Source organism: Leptodactylus fuscus, chromosome 1 (assembly GCF_031893055.1).
Source record: "Leptodactylus fuscus isolate aLepFus1 chromosome 1, aLepFus1.hap2, whole genome shotgun sequence".
Lineage (NCBI taxonomy): Eukaryota > Metazoa > Chordata > Amphibia > Anura > Leptodactylidae > Leptodactylus > Leptodactylus fuscus.
In genome coordinates, this window is record NC_134265.1 from 219,106,159 (window position 1) to 219,128,917 (window position 22,759).

General features: G+C 41.0%; 2 protein-coding genes across 2 annotated transcripts in view; one reads left to right on the plus strand and one right to left on the minus strand.

Moving 5' to 3' along the window:
- Positions 1-318: 318 nt before the first annotated feature.
- On the plus strand, positions 319-7,086 carry TIMM13 (translocase of inner mitochondrial membrane 13). The gene is made up of 3 exons (XM_075282637.1): positions 319-497; positions 2,812-2,880; positions 4,712-7,086. Exons 1-3 carry the CDS (start codon positions 369-371, stop codon positions 4,808-4,810), a joined length of 297 nt encoding a protein of 98 aa, XP_075138738.1. The 5' UTR covers positions 319-368; the 3' UTR covers positions 4,811-7,086.
- Positions 7,087-7,262: 176 nt separating this feature from the next.
- TMPRSS9 (transmembrane serine protease 9) overlaps positions 7,263-22,759 on the minus strand; it is a 187,051-nt gene continuing 171,554 nt past the window's right edge. The window contains exons 13-20 of the mRNA XM_075282860.1: positions 22,441-22,712; positions 20,219-20,355; positions 19,703-20,138; positions 16,857-16,970; positions 15,300-15,471; positions 14,868-15,133; positions 13,199-13,335; positions 7,263-7,662 (exon numbers count right to left, since the gene is read on the minus strand). Of these exons, the coding sequence (XP_075138961.1) occupies positions 7,501-7,662; positions 13,199-13,335; positions 14,868-15,133; positions 15,300-15,471; positions 16,857-16,970; positions 19,703-20,138; positions 20,219-20,355; positions 22,441-22,712 (1,696 nt within the window). The 3' untranslated portion in view covers positions 7,263-7,500. The remainder of the gene's footprint in view (positions 7,663-13,198; positions 13,336-14,867; positions 15,134-15,299; positions 15,472-16,856; positions 16,971-19,702; positions 20,139-20,218; positions 20,356-22,440; positions 22,713-22,759) is intronic.

A 22,759-nucleotide genomic window follows, 5' to 3' on the forward strand; every position in this document is an offset into this window, starting at 1 on the left:
GTAAGAGACGAATAGCCTTTTTAAAGGCTATTCCGATGTGGTAACTAGAAAAAAATGTGTTTTAGTGGTAGAATCCCTTTAATCAAAAACACTGCACCCCCCAAAAAAAAACCAAAAAAAAACCGAGTTTCTCCTGCGTTCTTATCCGCAGCATTTACTGCTGTATATCGCTATGTGGGGCCTTAGCCTAATACCTCTGCAATTCTCTTCAAGCAAAGCAGTTACAACAAAGCGCCTGAGGGCAGGCAGAACTACAACTTCCATCAGGCTTTGCGTGGCCATCTGGGTAAAGCTTCCGGTTCCGCTCTCCCACAGGAAGCAGTCGGCACATGTGAGTGTGACTTTGAGTTGCGGCAGCTTGTGGAGACATGGACGGATTCAGCTCAGATTTTTCCCCGTCGGGCTCTGCCTCGGGCTCGAGCAAATTAGACACTGGCGCCATCATGGAGCAAGTAAAGGTGCAGATCGCGGTGGCCAATGCGCAGGAGCTGCTGCAGGTCAGTACGGAGAGACAGACTAGTAACTACCTGACAGACACCGTCCTCGTCATGTGACCGGGCTCTCACCAATGACCTTGTACTGTACATGGGCGCACAATGGATGTGGTCACTTGGCGGTTCCCTGCCTTGTCCTGTATGATGAATTTCAGTGTAAGGCTTTTATGTGACAGGACTGTGAATCCTTCCAGGTTGGGAATCTCAGTAGTTAATATAGAAAGAAACCTGTCTGTCTGTTTGCATCCAAATGGATGTGCAGGGTAAGCGAGTGGTTTGGTGGACGCTGCTGACCTTGGCTTCTTTGCTGTGGTGGTTAAATGCCATGTAGCCAAATGGCCACTCAAGTGAATTCTTACCCTTAAGCTGGTTACGTACGGCAATGTACTAAACGGGTACCTTAAATGAATGGCACAAGGGACATGCGAATGTCACTTACACAGCCCCTTACATTCACTGAATAGGAGCCGCAGAAGCAGGGACGCAAATTTGGACAGGAATAGGACCTGTCCCATATTTTGCAGCCTAGACGATCGTCCCTTACTGTGACCGTGTAATTCATGGTCATGTGTATGGACCCATAGAAATGAATGGATCAGTGTGCTGTCTGGGAAAAACCCTGGATAGCACACTGACCCATGGTTGCCTGCCAGGTGGTTTAGGCTAGGTTCACATCTGTGTTGGTGTCTCTGCATCTAATCGGTTTTTGTGATCCCGCAAAAGATCATACAAACTGACTAGAACGGGTTTTTTAAAAACACATCAATTTCAATGGGTGTTTAAAATCATCCCCTATTGTGTGTTTGGTGCGTTTTCCGTTGTGTATATGCTCTTATGGAGCAAGACAAAAGTCAGACCTTCACCATCTGCAAAAAAAAAAAAAAATCCCCAAAACATGACGGACAGCAAAGTATCCATTTTTTATTTATTTAACACTGAGGTCCACATACAAACATTGCCAACAGATGTAATCCATTTTTGTCAGTTTTGCATTACGTCTTTTCATTGTTCTTTGAGCATGCTTAGATTGCAGGAGGATCCACCACAAACTGACACTTTTTTTTTGATGGATAACCATTGTTGGAGCCGTCAAAACTGATGGATTACGGTATGTGTGGTGTAATTGTTTGTCAGTTTTTGTTATTTTTTTTAGATGAACTTGCAATGAGTGGACACTCAGCACAGATATGAACATAGCCCTTAGTGGTCTTGTGCCATATGCATAGGCATAAAGGCTGAGGTAAATGATTGCCTGCTATGGATAGATGAGTTTATGGCATGTGATCATCTACAGCACAGGTCTCCAGGTGAGTAGATTTAAAGCGCCTTGTTTGTTGCAGGTTGTTGAGCCAAAGCTATGAGTGGTTTTAGCAGAAGGGGGAAATATATGGGCTTCCTTTGTATTTTCCTTTCCAATTGAAATCACTCTTGGCTTTGGCTCAAAAAAACGCAACAAAATCGGCCTGAAAAAATTCAGATTTTCTTCCATGTGTGGCCTCAGTATAAAGGGATTTTCTGGAACTGAACTATTAATCACCAATGTGTGGTTGGTGTCCAACACTAGGGACAGCCACAGATCAGTTGTTTGAAGAGGCTACGGTGTCCCATATGCGAATACCAGTGCTATTTTGCTTTGGGGTTTGTTTGTTGGATTGTTTTATAAAAGCACCAATTATAGAGAGTGTTGTCAGTTTCCTGGCTTTTGTAACTATTTTGTCTTCATTACACAAAAATAGCACCTTTTTGCTAAGCTCTTTTTAGTCTTGGTAAATCTGTCCCATTGCCCCCACTCAAGTCCATGTGCCCATTGGGATCACAGTCGGTCACAAATTAATTTTTTGGCATATAGTTCAGGATTAATCCTATTAGATGAAAGTGGAACACAATATATGTCATACACATATGCTGTTCTTACAGCTTTCTGAGCAGAGCCTTAGTATGTATGAATATAACACTAAGGGGGAAATTTACTAACCCATCTACGCCAATTTTCTGGCATAGCTGAGTGTAAATGTGGCGCATCTTTGTACTTGGACCCTTTTTCAGAGATCATGTTGTTCTCTCAACGACCCACGCTTTTTATGAAAATAGTAGGAGATCAAGGCAGGCCAAACTGTGGACTTGAACAACGGAGAGAATGGTGCAGATGTGAAACTAGCTGTGGTATTGAACCATTTGCTGAACCAAAATATTGAAATGACATTGAATATTTTATCATGCAATCCTAATCATGAATAACTTTACGAAAATAATGTATATGCATCAGAATTTGCCATCTTGTGTACCCCTACTAACAACTTATTGCACATCTTGACAGCGGATGACTGATAAATGTTTTCGAAAATGTATTGGGAAACCAGGAGGATCACTGGATAATTCAGAACAGGTATGTGACTTGCATTGATAGTTACTACTTGATTGAGTTATTATGTACAAAGTCCTGCCAATTGTAAATGCTGGCTGTACTTACAGAGCAAGATGCATGGGAACACACAGAGTACCAGGGAGTTAGTTTGAAATAGTGGTATACAGCCTTGGATATTTGGCAGAAATAAGGCTTGTATTATGGAAACACTATTTAGGGAAGTCTATACTGAGCCCCAAAAGTAAGTGGCATAAAGACCCCCTAAAGTTTATATACAGGGTGGATGAAGTAAGATACCCTTCAACAAATAGAGCAAATGGGCTGCGGCCCTTTAGGTTCAATAAATTCCAGCATGATTGTTACTGGTAAGATACTTGTATTACTGAAAAGCATACCTCTCGACAGTACGTTTTGTACAGCGCTTTATGTGTATCGTGTTAAAAATGCTTTTTGTTGATCCTGCCTTGCTAAAATGGATTAAAAAGTAATGTTCCAAAAATCAGCTGTGAATACTTCATCGCATCCCACAAAAAAAGCCCTTATACAGCTTTGCTGATGCAAAAACCTTTTTTTTTCTAGCTCCTATAATATAGACACTGAAAACTTAAAACTATAAATATTGCGTATCACTATAATCATACTGGCATGCCAAAAAATATAAAATGTTAAAATGACACAATTTATTATGCAAAAATTAAGGGCAAAATTGTTGTTACTTCATGTAATGGTAGTGTGGATAGAAAAAAAATGTAATAATATGAAAATGACAATTATGCCTGGTCCTAAATTCTAAAATAGGCCTGGTCCTTAAAGAGGACCTTTTGTGTCCCTTGATATTGGCACCCCCAAACCCCATTGGTGCTGAAACTAACAGCACTGGTATCTCTGGCACTGGGGCGGGAAAGCTGACATGCTATAACACGCACAGTGTCAGACGACATGAAAGGTCCTCTTTAATGGGGTTATCCCATTAGACACCCAGGATAGGAGATAAGTATTATACCACTGGTGTTCCTGGCTACCAGATCCCCCATTGATGAGGAGAATAGGAGACTGTCACCTCAATGTGTATGTAACACAAGTGCACTGATATGAACGGTGCTCTATTTACTGCTTTGTGGCTGCTGGGAGTGTAATCTCTGTACTACTATACTACTATGGGGGTATAGTAGTGAATAGAGTGCTAGTCACACAAGTACAGTGGCGCTTCATTCACATGGAGGACTTTCAGTCCCCCATTCTCCTTGTCACTGGCGGTCCCTGATCGTTTTTTAATGGGACAATCCCCTTTAAACAGTTACCAAATCTTAAAGGGCCCGGTGACATACATCATTTGTCACTCTGAGCATTTTGGTGTTTTGTTTATCCACATCAAGTGGGCAGTAACACTGACTGACATCGAACAGGTAGAGACCCTGCCTTCATAGAAACTAGTGTTACCGCCCACCTGGCTACTATACTGTAATATACCTAAACAGGGCATATATTTTTTGAAACCGCTAAATGGATTTGGATAAGAATAATGCCAAAATGCTGAGGGTGACGGCACCTATCAGAGGATGTATGTTGTTTGGCTCTTTAGACAGATTGATAGGTCCTCTTTACGGGGTTAATATAAGCCATGAATACGCCTGACAATTGCCAATGAACTCCACAGGTGGTCTCATAATACTTCTGTTCCTTTTTGTGCCAAACACTTAACGCTCTTGATCTAGCCAGTGCCAGTCTTCAGTGTAGTATCCCAAGATTTTTGGTTCTATTGTGGTGACAAGGAAAAAAAATTCTGTACTTTTCAAAATAAATGTTGTGTGAATATCTATCTAGATAACTACAGAATGATTTTTCTTTATAGAAATGCATTGCAATGTGTATGGACAGATACATGGATGCCTGGAATACTGTGTCCAGAGCCTACAACTCCAGACTACAAAGAGAACGCTCTAAGATGTGATATGGGCCAGGACCACCTAACATCCAACAGAATTCCCACACCTACTACAACTGGGAGTTAACCTCTCATTGTGTAGCAAGAGGCTATGCAGTGAATGGGTTAAATGGACAAACCTAATGGCTATGCCATTGATAAAAACTGTATGGCTCATTAATCTGCTGAACCATTCTCCTTTATCTTAATTTAGAACTTAAATGGCATTTGAGGTTGTCTTCCTACTCCTTGGAGGATCCCTAGAGCAGTAGTACAACTGTAATGTGTTATGTCTTCCTGTGTCTCTACCAGGTGTTCCTTAAGAAACATGAGTTGTGTGCTGGTTATTGTTTCTGATGTGGCATATGCTTTTAAGAAAAGAAACATGCTTCTCTCAGGATTACAATAGATCATGAACCTTTAATAGACATATGTGCAAGGAGAATCTATGTCTGTTAACTTTATGGCTACCGAATTGTTGCTTTAATTTGTAGCCTAACACTCCTTTCCCTTTAGTCTTTCTATGCAGACCTGACATCTGAATTCATCTACACTGGCTTCCAGTTTCTCATACTACCTTATACATACTCTGCTTTGGGCATCCGGGACTCCCACGTGTGTGCTCTTGAATTGGCCAGCACAGTTGACATCACGTTATTACATAGGTTAGGTTTAGTAGCTGTCGACCAGTGTAGTTAAATGTAGAAGGGTTTGAGAAATGACACACTCTCAAGAGAAAAAGAGATTAGGTACTCTAACTTTTAGCGTAACGTGGTTACAGTTCAAATATCTGATCTCCCACCCCCGATGATGTGCTACTTCTCAGCATTTAAAGAGGACCTTTCACCATATCTGGGCACATGCAGTGTTATATACTGCCGGAAAGCTGACAGTGCGCTGAGTTCAGCACACTGTCGGCTTTCCCGATCTGTGCCCGGTGTGAAGAGCTTACGGTCCGGTACCGTAGCTCTTCTATGGTCAGAAGGGCGTTTCTGACTGTTAGCCATGGCTTTCCCCGCGCTGTGCTGTGGAGCGGGGAGGAACGCCCCCCCTCCCTCCCTGATAATACTTGTCTATGGACGAGCGCTGTGAGCAGAGGGAGGGGGCGTTCCTCCCGGCTCACACTGTGCAGCGCGATAGGCGCCGCGAGGCAGAAGGACGTCTCTGGCTAATGGTCAGAAACGCTCTTCTGACACTAAAGCGCTATGGTCCCAGGACCGATAGCGCTTTACACCGGGCACGGATGGGGAAAGCCGACAGTGCGCTGAACTCAGCGCACTGTCAGCTTTCCGGCAGTATATAACACTGCATGTGCCCAGATATGGTGAAAGGTCCTCTTTAACTACACTGGCTGACTGTATCTTCGACTTCCCTATGTATACTGTGATGTCAGCAGCTAGCCAATTGAAGCCCATTTGTGCGTGTCTTACATGTCCAAAGCAGAGTATGCCTAAGGTAGTCTGAGAACTTGGCAGGCAGTGTACATGAATGCAGAGGTGAGGTCTGCGGTAGAAAGACTAAAGGAGAGGGAGGGTTATGTTAAAAATTTTAGGGATAGTCGGAGGGTAGCTTTACTTGTATGTGTTATAAGTTACAACAGTTATATTTGCTCTTATTTCATTCCGACTTGCAAGAACATCTTACTTTAGCAATGCAGCCATTTTTAGATTAATTTTGGAAGTTCTTGAACATAAGACAACACTGACTGGACACACTTGCTGTTTAATATATTTTACTGGTTACATACTTGATCATAAGACATTGTATGCGTGCACTGCAACGCTGTTACAAATGGTCAGAATGCCACATCTGTTCTGTCTGTATTGAGAAGAGTCACTCATGTTTTATCTTGGGATCATGATGGAAGCAGACTTGGATAAATAAAGATTTTAATTGCATTGTGTGCAGTTTGTGAATGTTAATTCAGGACATCTTTAAAGATGCACACTTATACAGCTTGTCTAGAACAAGATATCACATCATTTACTTGTATAATTTGTATATTATTTTAAGTTTTTCTCTAAGAATATACACATTTGTACTTAACATGTCAATCACATATATGTGGCTGAAGCAGACATGTTTTTGCTTCTTTAACTTCGCAGCTCCTAGGCTGTATTTTGTGTTTTTGTTCATAGAACAGATTGATTTCCTCTAATGCCAGCTATTGGTACACCATTGTTGTTAGGAACGTTATCTCCGTATTATGTCAAGGTTTGCCATGTAAAATGGTGCAGTCCCTTTGTTCCGTGTCTTAACAAGATGAAGCTGTTAATGGAAAAAGTAAACATTTGCAGAGAATCTTTTGGTTTGGTGTTGCTAATTTTTGGAGTATATGAATACAACCCTATAAAAAAAAAAAAAATATCCCTTATCATCACTTGAATCTTTTCAGGGCATTCCTAGGTAAGACTGCCTTGTTTTGTTTTTATATCAAATACCCACTTACTCTCTAGGTTGTTATTAAATAGTGTATAAAACGGCATAGGCTTAATCTTGTTTTGCGTTATAGAGTCATGATATGATATTTCATTGTTATAATAGCAGGTCACATTTATTCATAGAAAACATTCATAGTCTACATTTTCCATTTCAAATGTTTAATGAGGGCAGCAGAATGTCCTTTGTGTTGATTTCAAACTCTAAGGCCAGCAGGTAAGTCTTGCCCTGTCCGTTTTTTGATTTCAGTTTGGCCTACGTCTCCCTGAGTGTAACCTTCATAAACGTAAAGTCTGTCCAATCCAGTTCCGAACCGAGGTTATCCTGGTGTAAACTCCTGGAAAGTATGGTCTTGCACAGCCATAGCCCCAGCTAGTTATTCCAGCTAGAAACCATCGACCTGATGGTTCTCTACATGCAAGAGGTCCACCTGCATCACCCTAAAGGAAAGAATAGAAAATTACTTGAATTCTACATGTTATTTATACACTGTGAGTTAAGGAAAAGCAATCTTTAAAGAAATTTAGGTTAAGAGCACGTCTACACAGGACGCAGTTACAGCAGGTTAGCCACTGTAGACCTGGTGGTTGCCACTCCACTACAAAACACAGTATCAACATAGTGAATATTTTCCTGAATCTTCCACATGCTACAAAAAACAAACAAACAAAAAAAAAACAAAACGCTGAATAAATTGACCTGTCCTGTGTGTTGAAATTTCACATGTAATTTAGGTTGGAGGAGGCCTTCCAGCGACTTTCAACTTTTGCAATGCAGACCTACTGCAGATCTATGAGGATTACAATTTGAGAAACCTTTCAGTTTTGGTTATTTTTGATTTTACTCCACTGCCTTTCAGATTAATAAGTTGCTTAAAGGGAGTCTATTAGAGATGAGCGAACACTGTTCGGATCAGCCGATCCGAACAGCACTCTCCCATAGAAATGAAAGGAAGCACCTGTGTTCACTCATCTCTAGAGTCTATCATTGGCTATAGTGATTTTTAACTAAGCATATATTTGCATAGCCTTTAGAAAGACTATTCCAGACATGCCTTTTATTCATTAAACCTTGCAGCCATTTTTGAATTAGCCCACTTTTATTAATATGCTAATTAGCCACCAGAGAGCATCGGATGTTCACTGAGTACCATGTGATATATGTAAACAGGCGGAGGTGAGAGAAGGGAAGGCTGATGAGTTGTCATCATCATCATCAGCCTTCCCTGCTCTCACCTCCCCCTGTTTACACACAGTGCTCAGTGAACATCCAGTGCTCCGTGGTGGCTAATTAGCTTATCAATAGGTTTAATGAATAAAAGGTATGTCTAGAATAGCATATATTTGCATAGCCTTTAGAAAAGCTAAGTTAAAAATCACTATAGCCAATAATAGGGGGCATTCACATGGAGTAACACGGTGCTGGTTCTGGCACGATAACTTGCATAAGAATCAGCGCTGATAAAAAGACTCCCATTGATTTCAACGTGTTCAGCACAGAAAACGAAACCCATTGAAGTCAATGGGTGTATACCAGCAGTTTCCAACACCTGGGTATCAGATCCTAACAGTTGACGTACAAATGACGTATGATGTGGAAAAGGGGGTTTCCCTTTTCCAGGTATTTGATAACAAATTCTCTACAAAAAAAAAAATGCCATAATTCCTCCACTACTCATTCTTTTTTTTTTTTAATCAGTTTTTTTTTTTTTAATTCAATAACCTCTCTGATAACTGCATGGAAGAGATTTGCTTCTAAAGGGTAATTGCATATATGAAGAAGAATTGCTCATGTCCGAGGAGTTATATTGCATACTTAAAGGAAAATATTCCTGAGCAGTTATCACATACTTGGAATATACAGCTCTGGAAAAAATTGAGACCACTGCAAAATTTTCAGTTTCTCTGATTTTTCTCTTCATTGGTATATTTTTGAGTAAAGTGTACACTGTTCTTTTATTATATAAACTACTGACAACATGTCTCCGAAATCCAAAGCAAAAAACTTTGTATTTATTTGCAGCAAATGAGAAATCGTCAAAATAATAATAAAAAAGCAGTGCTGTCGGACCTCAAATAATGCAAAGAAAACAAGTTCATATTCATTTAGAAACAACAATGATTTTTAATCCCAGCTTTCATGCGTCTTGGCTTTCCACCAGTCTTTCACACTGCTTTTGGGTGATCTTATGCCACTCCACATCAAGACCCTGTCATGGCCACCCCAATCTCCAGATTTGAACCCCATTGAAAACCTCTGGAATGTAATCAAGAGGAAGATGGATAATCACAAGCCAACAAAGAAGAACTGCTTAGGAGTGGCATAAGATCACCCAAAAGCAGTGTGAAAGACTGGTGGAAAGCATGCCAAGACGCATGAAAGCTGGGATTAAAAATCATGGTTATTCCACTAAATATTGATTTCTGAACTCTTCCTGAGTTAAAACATTAGTATTGTTGTTTCTAAATGAATATGAACATTATTTGAGGTCTGACAGCACTGCTTCTTTTTTTTATTATTTTGACGTTTTCTCATTTGCTGCAAATAAATAAAAAAAATTTTTGCTTTGAATTTCAGAGACATGTTGTCAGTAGTTTATATAATAAAAGAACAATGTACATTTTAATCAAAAATATACCAATGAAGAGAAAAATCTGAGAAACTGAAAATTTTGCAGTGGTCTCTTAATTTTTTCCAGAGCTGTATAGGCATGGATTATAATAAGGGCAGTATGTCTGGTTTCTGGAAGCACAGTGGAAAGCTATTGCCCACTTTCCCCAATATAATCTAAAGATCTTAATACAATTGATTCCTGTTGTGGGGCATAGATTGCGAGATTTGTCTTGCAAAGGTTCGCTCAATGGTTTTGTTTGAACTGCCACTGGTATTATTATACTCTGGGGTCTCCAGTCCTAGGAGAGGTGAGTAAACATAACAATTGAGAGAGAGTTGAGTAACAGTGTTAGGGCCCGTTCAAACGGAGTAAACATGCGTGTATTTTGGCGTTTACTCTGTGTGAACGGGCCCTAACAGCTAAAGTGTGCGATCTATAGCCCTAACAGCTGGGAGTTCTATTGCACGCTGCTTATAGCAGTGTGTAATAGAAGTGAATAGGTTTTACTACATATCATAAGTGATCAGACCCCCTAGGGTTCAAGTGCCCTAGGGAATTGGAAAGTAAAAGTAAAAAAAAAAAAATAATTTGTTCAAAGTATAAGAAAAAATATAAGGGTATATTTACATGGCAGAATCTGCTGCAGATTTTGTAGCAGATTTTGCCCGATTCCAGGGCAGATTCCACCCGGAATCTGCCTCCCATTGTTTTGAATGAGAGGCAGAGATCGCAGCAGAAGGCAGAAAAAAAAAAAAAAAAGGTGTCCTGCTCGATCTTGCCATGGATTCCACGGCTGATTCAGCAACATTCAAGTGGCCTAATTGGCAGTGGGAAGCCGTGACAGAATGGTGCATTGCATCAGCATCCAGTTGCGGGCGACCTCTTCATTTTCCACTGTGTAAAATTCAAATGACTTTCCCTTTCCCTAGATCACATCTAAAAATAAAAGTAAGAAAGCTGTATTCCAGTTTATTTGGAATGCTAGGCGCCACCACATACCCCATTTAGGCATCTACTCTATTATTAGTGGGTGACACCTTTGCTTTGTATCCCCTTCTGGGCAACCATTCCAGTTTATATGAAGTGGATGGAAATAGAGAAGTTGTGGATTGCCCCTGTGCATCCTAATTCCTTTTTTGTGGGTTGGGTCCCTTTCCCATATTTAGGTTTACGAGAGCTATACTCAGGGTGTCTGGAAAGTAAGTACACAAAATGAAAGGGTATACTTTAGCCGGTATATGAAGCAGGTTTTTTTAAATTATTTTTATTAATGAACATGTGACCGGAAATGCACCGTGGCAGCGCTGCAGGTAGACCGACATAGTGAATGTAAGTGTATTCTCTTTCAGACATTTTGTTGACATAAGCCATGCATCGGTTCTCATGTATGTAAATTCTTGTAAATAAGTAACAGTGATTAAACTGATTTCCCATTAAAGCGCTTTCTCTTCTTCGTTCCTCCTTTCACATGGTGCAGCGAAGGATAGGAAACTGACATCTCGGTCTACCTGCAGCGCTGCAACAGTGCATTTCTGGTCACATGTTCTTTAATGAAAAACACTTCATATACTGGCTAAAGTTTACCCTTTAATTTTGTGTACTCACTTTCCAGACACCCTGTACAGTTAGTGTTCTTGCCGGTTTACCCTAATATCTTCTATGATCTCTATTTTGTACAACTCTCCATCCGGAGGGTATGACCTCCAATATGTTCCGGGTGTGGTCAAGGCCAGGTCTCTTTCGCATTGCGGCCATGGTTGACCCTTCTACATTGGAGCTCATGCCCTTTGCTTTTCTTGCCTCTACTCTTTGTCTCCCGTTCTTGGAGTGGCTTCATTAGCAACAGGTAGTCCACCTGGTCCGCATACTCTTTGGCTCGTTCACAGTCTCTCGACCCTCCCTGTTTGAGAAGCTCTGCTGGGTTGGTATGTCTACTAAGGGCTTTATTTCATACGTATACCAACTTCTCTCCTCCCCAACGGCTGACATACTCTTAGTTTATCGATACATGACCAGATGGGAGGAGGCTCTAGGCTAAATGATTACTCTAGATCAATGGAAGGTGGTCTGATCCTGAGTGGCAAAGTCCTCTACGTGCATAACGCATAGGGAGACTTAATAGAAACTACTTATGCATTGGTACTTTAACCCCACTCTCTTACACTCCCTCCTGTACTATCTGTGTGTTGGCAGTGCCTCTTGAGTCATGGTTCTCTATGTGATATATTTTGGACCTGCCCGCTCATATTAGGTTTCTAGAGAGAGGTCAAGCCAATGACGGATACCCTCTTTCTCCAGGGAGGTCCCATTGGACCCGCTGAGTTACCGCCTCGGCCTTCCCCCTAGACAACTTGGTAAAGCATCATCCCGGCTCTTCCTATATCTCTGTAAAGCTACGAAGACCCTTATAGCACAGATTTGGAGGATGGTGTCTCCACCGTCGAGCTGGACTTGGGAGAATGAAAGACATCTACACTCTCAAATACCTGACGGCAAACCTTAACATTATGGAGGCGTTCCAGACTATCTGGTTGCAATGGGAAAAATATTGTACTCTCCAGATCCTCTAGGTCGCTGACAGGTCTTTTCCTCTACTTGTTTTTTCCCCTTCTGTTTTTTTCCATCTTTATCTTCTTTTGACTGTCTTCCCCCCCCCCCCCCCCCCGCTACCCCAATTTTCTTTTCATGCATTTTGTATGTTTTTATTACATTCTTAGTGTATTTTTCTGGTTATTATTCCCTGCCATTTGATGGGATGTTTGTGATTACGTGTTTATTTCCTGATTGATTCTCTCGATGCCTCCTTTCTTATTGATAAATCTTTAAAGTGATTCAATCATTAAAATGCAATTAAGGCTATTCTTCTTCTACCTTTAGCTGTCTTCTCCGCGCCGCCGTTCGGTAGAAATCCTGGTTTTCTTCTGTATGCAAATGAGTTCTCTCGCAACACTGGGGGCGTCCCCAATGCTTTGAGAGAAATCTCCAGCGCCGCCTCTATCTTCGCCTGGAATAGCCTTTCCGTGCGTCTTCTCCGGGGCTAACTTTAAACTTCTAGGCATGCGCAGTCGGGTCGGGTTTTTGGGCAGAGCTGACTGCGCATGCTCGCGGCAAAGGGTTACAGCAAAACAGCCCTGCAGGAAAAATCACTACAGTAATGCATTAGTTTTTTCCCATAGTGATTTTCACAGAAAGTTCAGAGAGATTTCCTCTGCAGACTTTCTGCTTTCATTATATCTATAGGGAAATCGCCAGCATGACACTATTATAAAATGGCCATTCCATTTAACCTATACAGGTGTATAAGCAATACTGATTGGTGCATGCCAATATATGTTTTACAAGAAAATAATTGTAATACGTACAGAGCAGCTGTCAACGCCACCTTGCATGAAACCAGCACAAAGCATTCTGGGGCTAATCTGAATGGGATAGAATTTTTTACAGGTTTGATCCCCGACAAGGGTAACTGATGCCTTCTGGAGTTGCCTGGACATTGGACCTGAAATGTAAATACGTAAGTAAAATAAACGCATGGTATACATTTCAGAAATGTATGTCACTTGACTGTGTATCATATGTATTTGTAGCTTTCAGTATTAGCAGTATATGGAAAATTGTTATTCTTAATCCATATATGGGTAGCAGGTAAAATAATAGAAATCTCTACTGAGTTGTTGTGGTCTCCCAAAGGCTTTATCCCCAGCCTTCCAAGCTTTGCCTTCCAGTTCCAGCCTTTATTGAAATGCTACCGTATAAATTCTGGTCTGAGTATAATGAAGAGCCATGATAATTGAAATAAAGTGAGAAATCATTTTTTTAAATCTGTTCTACGTAAGGTCTATCTACATGGAAATTGGAGTATATGTTGTGAGAATTGTCCAATATTGTGCAACACATTTTATTAACTGGATTGACTGTGCTAATCCTTACAGTTGAAAAACAGTATGTATACTAGCTTGACAGAGAAAAAAAGGAAACTCTTTAGGTTAAATCTGGCAATTGAGGGCCTATCCATATGTTTGGTGTATTAGGGTTTGGATGCAGGTGTGGAGGTTAAGACAAAAATGAAAATTTATTTCCTTGGTCTTTAATCTCAGGTGTCAATCCCTGTATACTGTATCCCTGTAAATAATATGTACTTTATTTGCAGAATGTTCTTTTAAATGCAAGCATAGCTAAAAGACCTTGGCACAAAAGCTTGACTTGCTTATAGCACTTGCAGATACAACACATTAGAGAAAGTCTCTATCGCCTGTGAGTCTACAGGAGCATAACTATGTTGTGGGTAAGAAGCCACTAAGGGGCTGCCACTGTCCGCCCAGGAGATTCCATCCTAAACCCCGGGGAAAATGGACGGGGACGGTTTGCCGGTGGTCAACTTTAAAACCCATTCATTTGGATGGGTTTTTAAAGGTAACCGCCGGCGTCCATATGCAGCCTCTCCGCCTGAAAACTGTTTTTTTTGGTACAGACACAAAGTCCTGCATGTACAACTGTGTCCATGCAAAAAAAAAAAAAAAAAAAAAAAACGGTTTCCAGGTGGAGAAGCTGCATATGGATGCCAGCGGTTACCTTTAAAAACCCATTCAAATGAATGGGTTTTAAAGCTGACCACCAGCAAGCCATCCCCTGTCCAGTTTTCCTGGAGTTTAGGACGGAAACCCTTGGGCGGACAGCAGCAGTAGTGTGAATGCCCCCTAACAGCCTTTGAAGTAGAGTAGACAGGAGTTGCAGAGAAATTTTAGGGTCCATTCACACAGTTTTTTGATGAGGATTTTGGTGCTGAAAATCCACGTGGAAAAAAAAGCCTCCCATTGACTTCAATGGGTAAGTCAGTGGGAGGCTTTTTTTCCATGTGGATATTTCAGCACCAAGATCCTCGCCAAAAAACTCAGCGTGAATGGACCCTTATAGTGACTTGCGAGCCCCTTTGCAGCTGCAACCATTGCAACAACTATAGCTACACTGCTGTTTAAATATTCTATTTGTGAGTGATCTTTGTTACTTTCGATTGTTCTGTAGTCTGATTACCTCCTTCTTTAGTAGAGCCCCAGCCTGTAATAAAGCATTTTGTTCCCTCTACAAAACTGTGGCTAGGATCTGGGAGGCAAATAGGTTTTATTAGGTTTGTAAAGGAGAGAGGTGAAGGCAGTTCCAGCAGAGCCACATCATTATCCAGAGTGTAGACGTTGTAGAAGGGATGTTTGTGGATTCGGAAAATCTTCTCTACTCTTCCCTCCACCCCATTGAGGAAAGGGGTTCCCAAGTATGCGGCCCATACCTTTGGGTCATTGTAGCTGTTAATGTTAGAAAAAAAAATAAAAAATGATAATGCAATCAGAATAAACAATAATGACCTTCTTTTTCCTGTCTATAATTCTATATAAATACAGTACTCAATCCCTTCACATATCCCTTCTTCTGCCCTAGTACCCAATACAAAATGACCCTGTCAATAACTACATGTCAAAGCAGTGGGCAGCCGACAACAGCCAACGGTCAGAGATCAGAACAGCTCCACATTTGTGCTCCTTTCTTCGTAGCCACAGACTAACTTGCCATGGCCATTCTCCTCGCAAGGAACCACTGCCTCCAACTATCTTGTTAAAAGGTAGTACAGGGGCAGAACCACAATCTGCAACAAAAAAACGATTACCATTAAGAGTTATGATTGTATACAAAATAGCATTACCATTACAAGAGAAAGAGACCGCCATAATCTATGGAATAAAAAGAGGTTTGGCAGTCACCTTAACAGGCAGGTATTGTTATTGTCTTCCTTCCAAGTGGTGAAAGAAAATGTCTTGTATGTTAGGCCTGGTTCACATCTGCGCTCCGACAAATCCGTTTGAAATCAGTATTTGTAATCTTCAAAAACTGATTTCAAACTGTCTGGATTAAAACCAATTGATTTCAATGGGTATTAAATGTAATCTGTATGTATCAGTTTGTGCCATTTCCGTCTGGTTTCAGTTTTTCTGTGTGGAGAGAAAAGTAGAACTTGCAGGACTTTGTCTCTGTACTAAAAATAGGGATTCCAGAAGGACAGCAACCAATGTGTGGTTTTTTTTTTAACATTGAGGTCTATGGAAAACGGATTACAAATGGATAGCAATCAGCTTGTGTCTATTTTGCAATCAGTTTTTCCCTCTGCGCATGCTCAGAATGCAGAAAGGGGAAGAAAAAAAAATGATTGGTCAAAAACAGCCACAAACTGATTACAAGCTGGCACAGACTGTCAATTTTTTTTTTTGCACTGACACCCATTGACTGAGGCCCTATTCTTATCTGAATTCAGGTTTCCATTCGAGGAGTCCACTTGGGGACCCCCCTGAACGTAAAACTTGTTACTAACGATTACCTGGGAAACCCGCAGACCCCAGAGACTAAAATGGGGACCATGTGGTTATTTCTGTTTCCGCATGAAACTTACAGAGAGATAAGACCTGCAAGCAGCACTTTTCTATCTGCATGTTTCTTGTGGAAACTAAGTAAAAACCACATGGACTCCATTATAGTCTATGGGGTCTGCGGGTTTCCTGAAGGTAACCACTTTTTAATGCATAAAGGTTTCCCCATTTGGGGATGTCCCCAAGCGGACTCCCCGTACGCAGAGCTGCACCGGGCCTAATCCGTCTACAAAAACTGATTCAGGGATCTACTGAGTAACTGCTTGGAATCCTATTTGTACCAAACCGTTTTTCTCTTAAAACTGTTTGCAAGCAGACTGATACTAGACGCAGATGTGTACACAGCCTTAGATGTAAGCATGCATGACAGAAGTATTGACATTCGTTTAGGAAAACTGTCATTTATCAAGATGGTATTACTTGTGTATACCAACCAATCAGACCTCAGCCTTCTTTTCTGAAAATTAAAGCTGAGCTCCGATTGGTTGCTGGGGCAGCTAAGAAAGGGCTTCTGTCAGACCGTTTTCATAAATGACGCTATATAGTGATGTCATTAAAGGAGTTGTCCAGAAATGCAAACAAAACTGATCAGTGATGTCCATGTACTCACCACAATTTTGTTCATCAGACCCATTATTGCAGTCTGGGATGCCATCACACTCTGGATTTGTTTTGCTGATGCAGAGTCTGTTGGAGCATTTGTAGGTGGAAGCAGTACATGGAACTAAGAAACAGATAATTTTCAGACACCAGTGCAATAAAGCATAATGATGATAATAATAATAATAATAATACATATTATAACAAAATAATAAATATTAGAACAATTTGGCAGTCAATAAGAAATATACCATACTATCATTGCAGTGAGTGATTATGGTGGCGATTCAAAAATAATAGATTTTTTTTTCCCAAATGGTTTTTATTTTGCAAAATTAGTAACGCATATAATCATACCGATCCATAGAATAAAAGGAACATATTATTTACATTGAGTGGCAAAAAATGTAAAAAAACAATGCCAGAATTGATGTTTTTTTCAATCCCCCAAGAAAAAGTTAATAAGATATCCCTCAATGGTTTCATTACAAAATTCATGTCATGCCACAAAAAAACAAGCAATATATATATTATTATATATTACTGGAAAAAAAATCCCCCAAAAAACAAAATTCAAAATACATTCCCTTCCTGGCTGTAGCAGGAACAGAACGTATAAGTATATATACTGAAGTACACTTCAGATTTAAAGCTTATGAGGGAAAAAATACACCAGAATTGACCCCCTGAGAACAACCCCCCAAACATAGGAGCAAATGGGAACATAGTAGGAAACTTGGTGTAACTAATGTACTCTGCACCATTTACACATTCACTTTGCACCATCCGCTGTGCATTCACATTTGTGCTCCACTGTGTACACAAACTGCAGATTATTAGAGAATTATTATAGGAATGAATGGACACAGCCAGCACGCAGGGGGTTAAGCGAGCGGCCGCCAGCAAAGTCCACTTCCATTCATTCCTATGGGTGCGTGCTATTCGAAACAGCCTTTTCGAATAGTACTCGCTCATCTCTACAGATTATGCCCACATATACGATGCTGTTGTACCCAGAATAATGTACTTGCACAGAAGAGAAGTAGCGCCATTTGGTTTGTGGAGAATAATTTGGTTTTTGGACATCATGTGACTTTTGCATAGCTCCTGAATTTGATAGGATTTGGAGCACAGATTTAGATGGTTTGGTTTTTTGGTCACCATAGCAATTCTGCAGAACTAGAGATGAGCGAGTACTAAAAGCACGCACCCATAGGAATGAATGGAAGCGGCTGTCACGCAGACTTTGCCGGCGGCCGGCTGCTATGGGTGCGTGCTATTCGAAACGGGTGTATCACAGCTGAACACGCCGGCGCTACGGCAGACTGCTGAACACTTCCCATTCACTTCAATGGGAGCGCTCGTAAACGCCGCTGTTACGAGCGCTCCCATTGAAGTGAATGGGAAGTGTCTGGCAGTCTGCCGTAACGCCGGCGAGTATGGCTGTGATACACGCCCGGCGTTACTCCGTGTGAATGCCCCCTAACAATGTTTTGAACTTTTTACTTTCATCCTCCATATCTCACCATCCAGTATAACTTCAAACCTGAGACTACCATCATTTTATAGACAATCATCTTGGCTATCTCATACATAAATTTGACTTGCAACTATTTAGAATATGATTAGTTATGCAAATTCTCGTCACATAACTACATTGAACTGGATTCCACTGATACACATCATGTTTAAGGCTAAAAGGCATTGCATATTAACCCCCCCAAACCAAATCAACAGTTAAGATTGGAGGTGGGAACATCATGGTGTTTTTCAGCATACGGCATACTTCATATAATTGAAGGAAGGAAGGATGGATGGATGGATGAATGGACAAATATATCGAGACATTCTTGATAAAAATCTGCTACCAATTACCAGGATGATGAAGATGAAACGAGGTTGGACATTTCATCAAGAAAATGACCCTAAACACACAACCAAGAAAACTCTCAACTGATTTCAGTAAGTGTGTTTTTACCCTGTGGCAGTATGACTACTGTAATAGCATGTCCGTGCCACTAGAGGTACAGGAACCCTGGAAAAGCAGGATGGAACAGAAAAATCTTTGGAAAGTTGGGTGTTTCATTTGATTTTCAGACAATTAAGGTTGTTAATGAGGTTCGTTGTCAGCTATGTGGATGGGCTTCTACAAGTAAGGTGTTTACCCTTCACACAACGCACCATATACACAAGTACATCATGCCTCATACTCCTCTCCCCAGTGAATTCTTCCCTCTGACCGAGAGAAACTGCCACTTAAAGCAGCACTGCCATGTCTTAAGACAGCTGCAGAGCCCTGTGTCACCAAATAAGGCTGGGGTGCCAACCCTGGTACCATTGCCAGGAGTTGCTGGCACTTGCTGTAATATAATAGTGTACTACAATAAAAGAAGAAAAAAAAAAAAATCTGCACCAAAACTAATATATGTCTCTATTTATAGGTTGGCAGAAATGATAAAATTGCATCCCATTAAGCCCAGAAGAGGCTAAAAGAATCCAAAAGCTGTTAACAGAATGTAATTAATATGTTATAAGTTATTCATGTCCTAGACTACATCCTTAAAGGGGTTGTTCATGAATTAGAATTTTAGGACTGAGCCAGCAGGCCGGGGAAGGTAAAACATTACAAAAAAATAAAAAAACATACTCACCTGTCCCTGGTGCTAAGATGGAAGAGGTCCTGGAAGTGCTGAATTCACTACATCTATAAGAAATCTCAGTTTATGAAATGTAAATAAACCTCACTTGGAACTACACTACTGCAATAGGGTGTACAATATAGTTACATTTTATGCACAGTTTTATGTGGGCACAATGCACACATGTAGACCTGAAGCTAATGCAGTTACAACTTACCTGGTCTCTGTGTTGGTCTGGGTGGCTCAGTGACCCTTGATGCTGTTGTGCTTGTCTTGGCAGTAGTTGTCCTTTTGCTTGTGGCTTTAGCAGTAGTTGACTTTGGAGTACTTTTTGTAGGTTTGATTTGTGACATAGTGGTTCTAGATACAGTGGTTGTCCTTCTTCCAGTGGAAGTTGATGGTCGTAGAGTGGTCAGCCTTGTAGTGGTCATCGCTGTTGTAGGAGGCATAGTTGACTTGGGCAGGTTCATCCCACTATCTGTAGTCCTCAATACAGGAGCCACTGTATCCAGGATCCAATCTTTGAGTTTTGTTACTCTACTATAAACCCCTGGTTTTTTGGCCTGAGCACATCCAATACCCCAACTTACAATTCCAGCCAAGAAGAAAACACCTGGGCTTTCTTCACATGCCAGAGGGCCTCCAGAATCTCCCTTTGAAACATAAAGTTTAGAGTCAGTAGAAAACTTATTGCTGTTATAGTTTATTGTTACTGTCTGCATTACAGCCTTACCTGACAAGAGTCCACCTTCCCATCTAGAAATCCTGCACAGATCATCCGTTCTGTTATTGAGAAATTATAAAGCACACTGCAAATTTTCTGGTCAATAATACCCACAGAAGCCTTTTGCAGAACCTCGGGTTTAGACACTGTATAGAAGACACAGTATTATTTATGATTCATATTTTTCTGATGAGATGATACAACCTTATTGACATACAAAAACCTGTGTGCTACATAACCAAGCCTCCAAATATTAAAGTGCACGTCCACTTATAAACAAGCTTTCATAAATGAATAGTACAGATTCATAGATGAAGCTGCCATATCACTTATTAAAGAAATATGTTTTCTTCTCCACTTCTCAGGCCATTACTTCCTCCATATTAGTCTATAAAGAGGGGAGGGCGATAGCAAAGACACTCAAATAATTGCTGCTTTTACACACTACTATTTTAAAAATCTCCAGAATACACCCTTTCCGAACCAGAGATACATTAAAGACACTTATTGTTGCTCTGATTCACTCTCGCCTACTCTAACTCTCGACTACTATAACTCCTTAGTAATCGGTCTTCCCCTTACTAAACTCTCCCCTCTACAATCTATTCTGAATGCAGCGGCCAGGCTCATCTATCAGTCTAGACCAGTGGCGTAACTAGGAATGGCGGGGCCCCGTGGCGAACCTTTGACATGGGGCCCCCCTCCAAAGACCCCAACCGACTGCCCTTTTTCCCCCCGCATTCCTGCAGGCACTATTATGCCCCATAGTGGCCCCTGTACACAGTATTATACCCTATAGTGGCTTCTGTAGCACAGTATTATGTACTGACTGACTGGGAAAGAAGGGGTTACAATTCTGTGTGCTGACAGCCTGCGCTGCACAAATAGGTTAAACTCACCAGTCTGCACTCACTCAGAGCTGCTCACTCCATTCCCCGCAACTATCTTCTTCCTGCAGATGTCTCCGCCCTTCCCCCACTGTCAGGACGCAAGCTAAGGCTCTCCAAACCCGACACCTTAGGTGGCCTCAGGTCTCAAAAAGTAAAATTTATTTTTTATTTCTTTTTTTGGCATATTAACGAGTGAGGGGGCTTGGGCCACCTAAGGTGTTGGACCCTGTGGCAGCTGCTACCACTGCTACCATGGTAGTTATGCCACTGGTTTAGACGCTACAGCTATGCCTCCGATTTGTGTCAGTCACTACATTGGCTGTCTATTCATTATAGAATACAATATAAAGTTATCACCCTCATCCACAAGGCTCTCCATAATGCTGCACCTCCCTACATTACCTCCCTCATCTCTGTCTACTGCCTGACCTGTACTCTCCATTCACTCAATACCCTAAGACATCCTCTATTATCATAACCTCCCACACTTCCATACAAGACTCCTCCCAAGTTGCACCACTTCTCTGGAATGCTCTATCCCAGGCAATCAGAATAACTCCCAATTTCTACAGCTTCAAGCGCAAACTAAAGACCCATCTTTTCAGACAGGCCTATCACAATTCCTAATGTAAACCCTTCTGTTCTGTAATTAGAATCCCTAAAACAAACCCTCCTCTGTTCCCGCCTCCACATTACCCCACACGGTATGATGCTGTTTGAGACTAACTTTATATGGCCAGGCACCATCCACATGTTAAAGGACACAACTGGTAACGGCTCATAAAGTTTTGTTTGTGTAATGACAGTAATCTCTGTTATAAAATTGTCTGACCACTGTATAAGCGATGCTACCTCTGATACCGCCCCTACTACCTCTTATGTCACCCCCTCTACCTTATAGATTGTAAGCTCTTGCGAGCAGGGCCCTCAGTCCCATTGTGTGAAATGACTATTTCTTTGTAATGTATCTTTTTTGGTCTGTACTTGAATCCTACAAATTGTACAGTGCTGCAGAATATGTTCTCACTATATAAATAAAATGGATTATTATAATTATTTTAACACTGCTAGGTTGTAGATAGAAGCCTAGGAGTGAACAGAATGAGACAGTAAATGAAAACCAGCTGGCAGGAAAATTTCAGATGTCATTGATACAATATATTACAAAGTTACTTATTTTCACCTGTACTATTCATTTATGAAACGCTGTATATAACTGGAGGTACGCTTTCATACATTATAAATATAGTATGTAATCAGTATAGTACAAAACAGTATATCTCATTATCCAGGATGCAAACACAATAATATACAGTGTCATGGTCTGCCCCAGACTCCTACCATTGCCTTCTTTGATGTTGCCCCATCCTGAAATCATGCACTTCCAACCAGCTGGAAACTTCTGCAGGGCAGAAGGGAGACAGACAGGCTGCACATACTTGTTAAAAGTCAGAGCATTTGACAGTTCTACCACAGCTACATCAAAATCCAGAGTCAGTGGATTGAACTGAGGATGCTGGATCACTCTCTTCAAGCTGACCTTTACAGCCATTGTGTCAGCTCCACTCAGAGCCGTGGAACCCATGTGAGCAGTAATATGGTCCAGCTTTGTTCTGAAGACGGCAAGAGTAAAATTTTATCAATATTGTATGTTTCCTTA

Excerpts from the sequence above, each read along its gene's own strand:
- TIMM13 (XM_075282637.1), top strand. The coding sequence starts at position 369 with ATGGACGGATTCAGCTCAGATTTTTCCCCGTCGGGCTCTGCCTCGGGC. Across the intron at positions 498-2,811 it reads ATGCGCAGGAGCTGCTGCAG|CGGATGACTGATAAATGTTT; the intron begins GTCAGTACGGAG and ends ACATCTTGACAG. Across the intron at positions 2,881-4,711 it reads CACTGGATAATTCAGAACAG|AAATGCATTGCAATGTGTAT; the intron begins GTATGTGACTTG and ends TTTTCTTTATAG.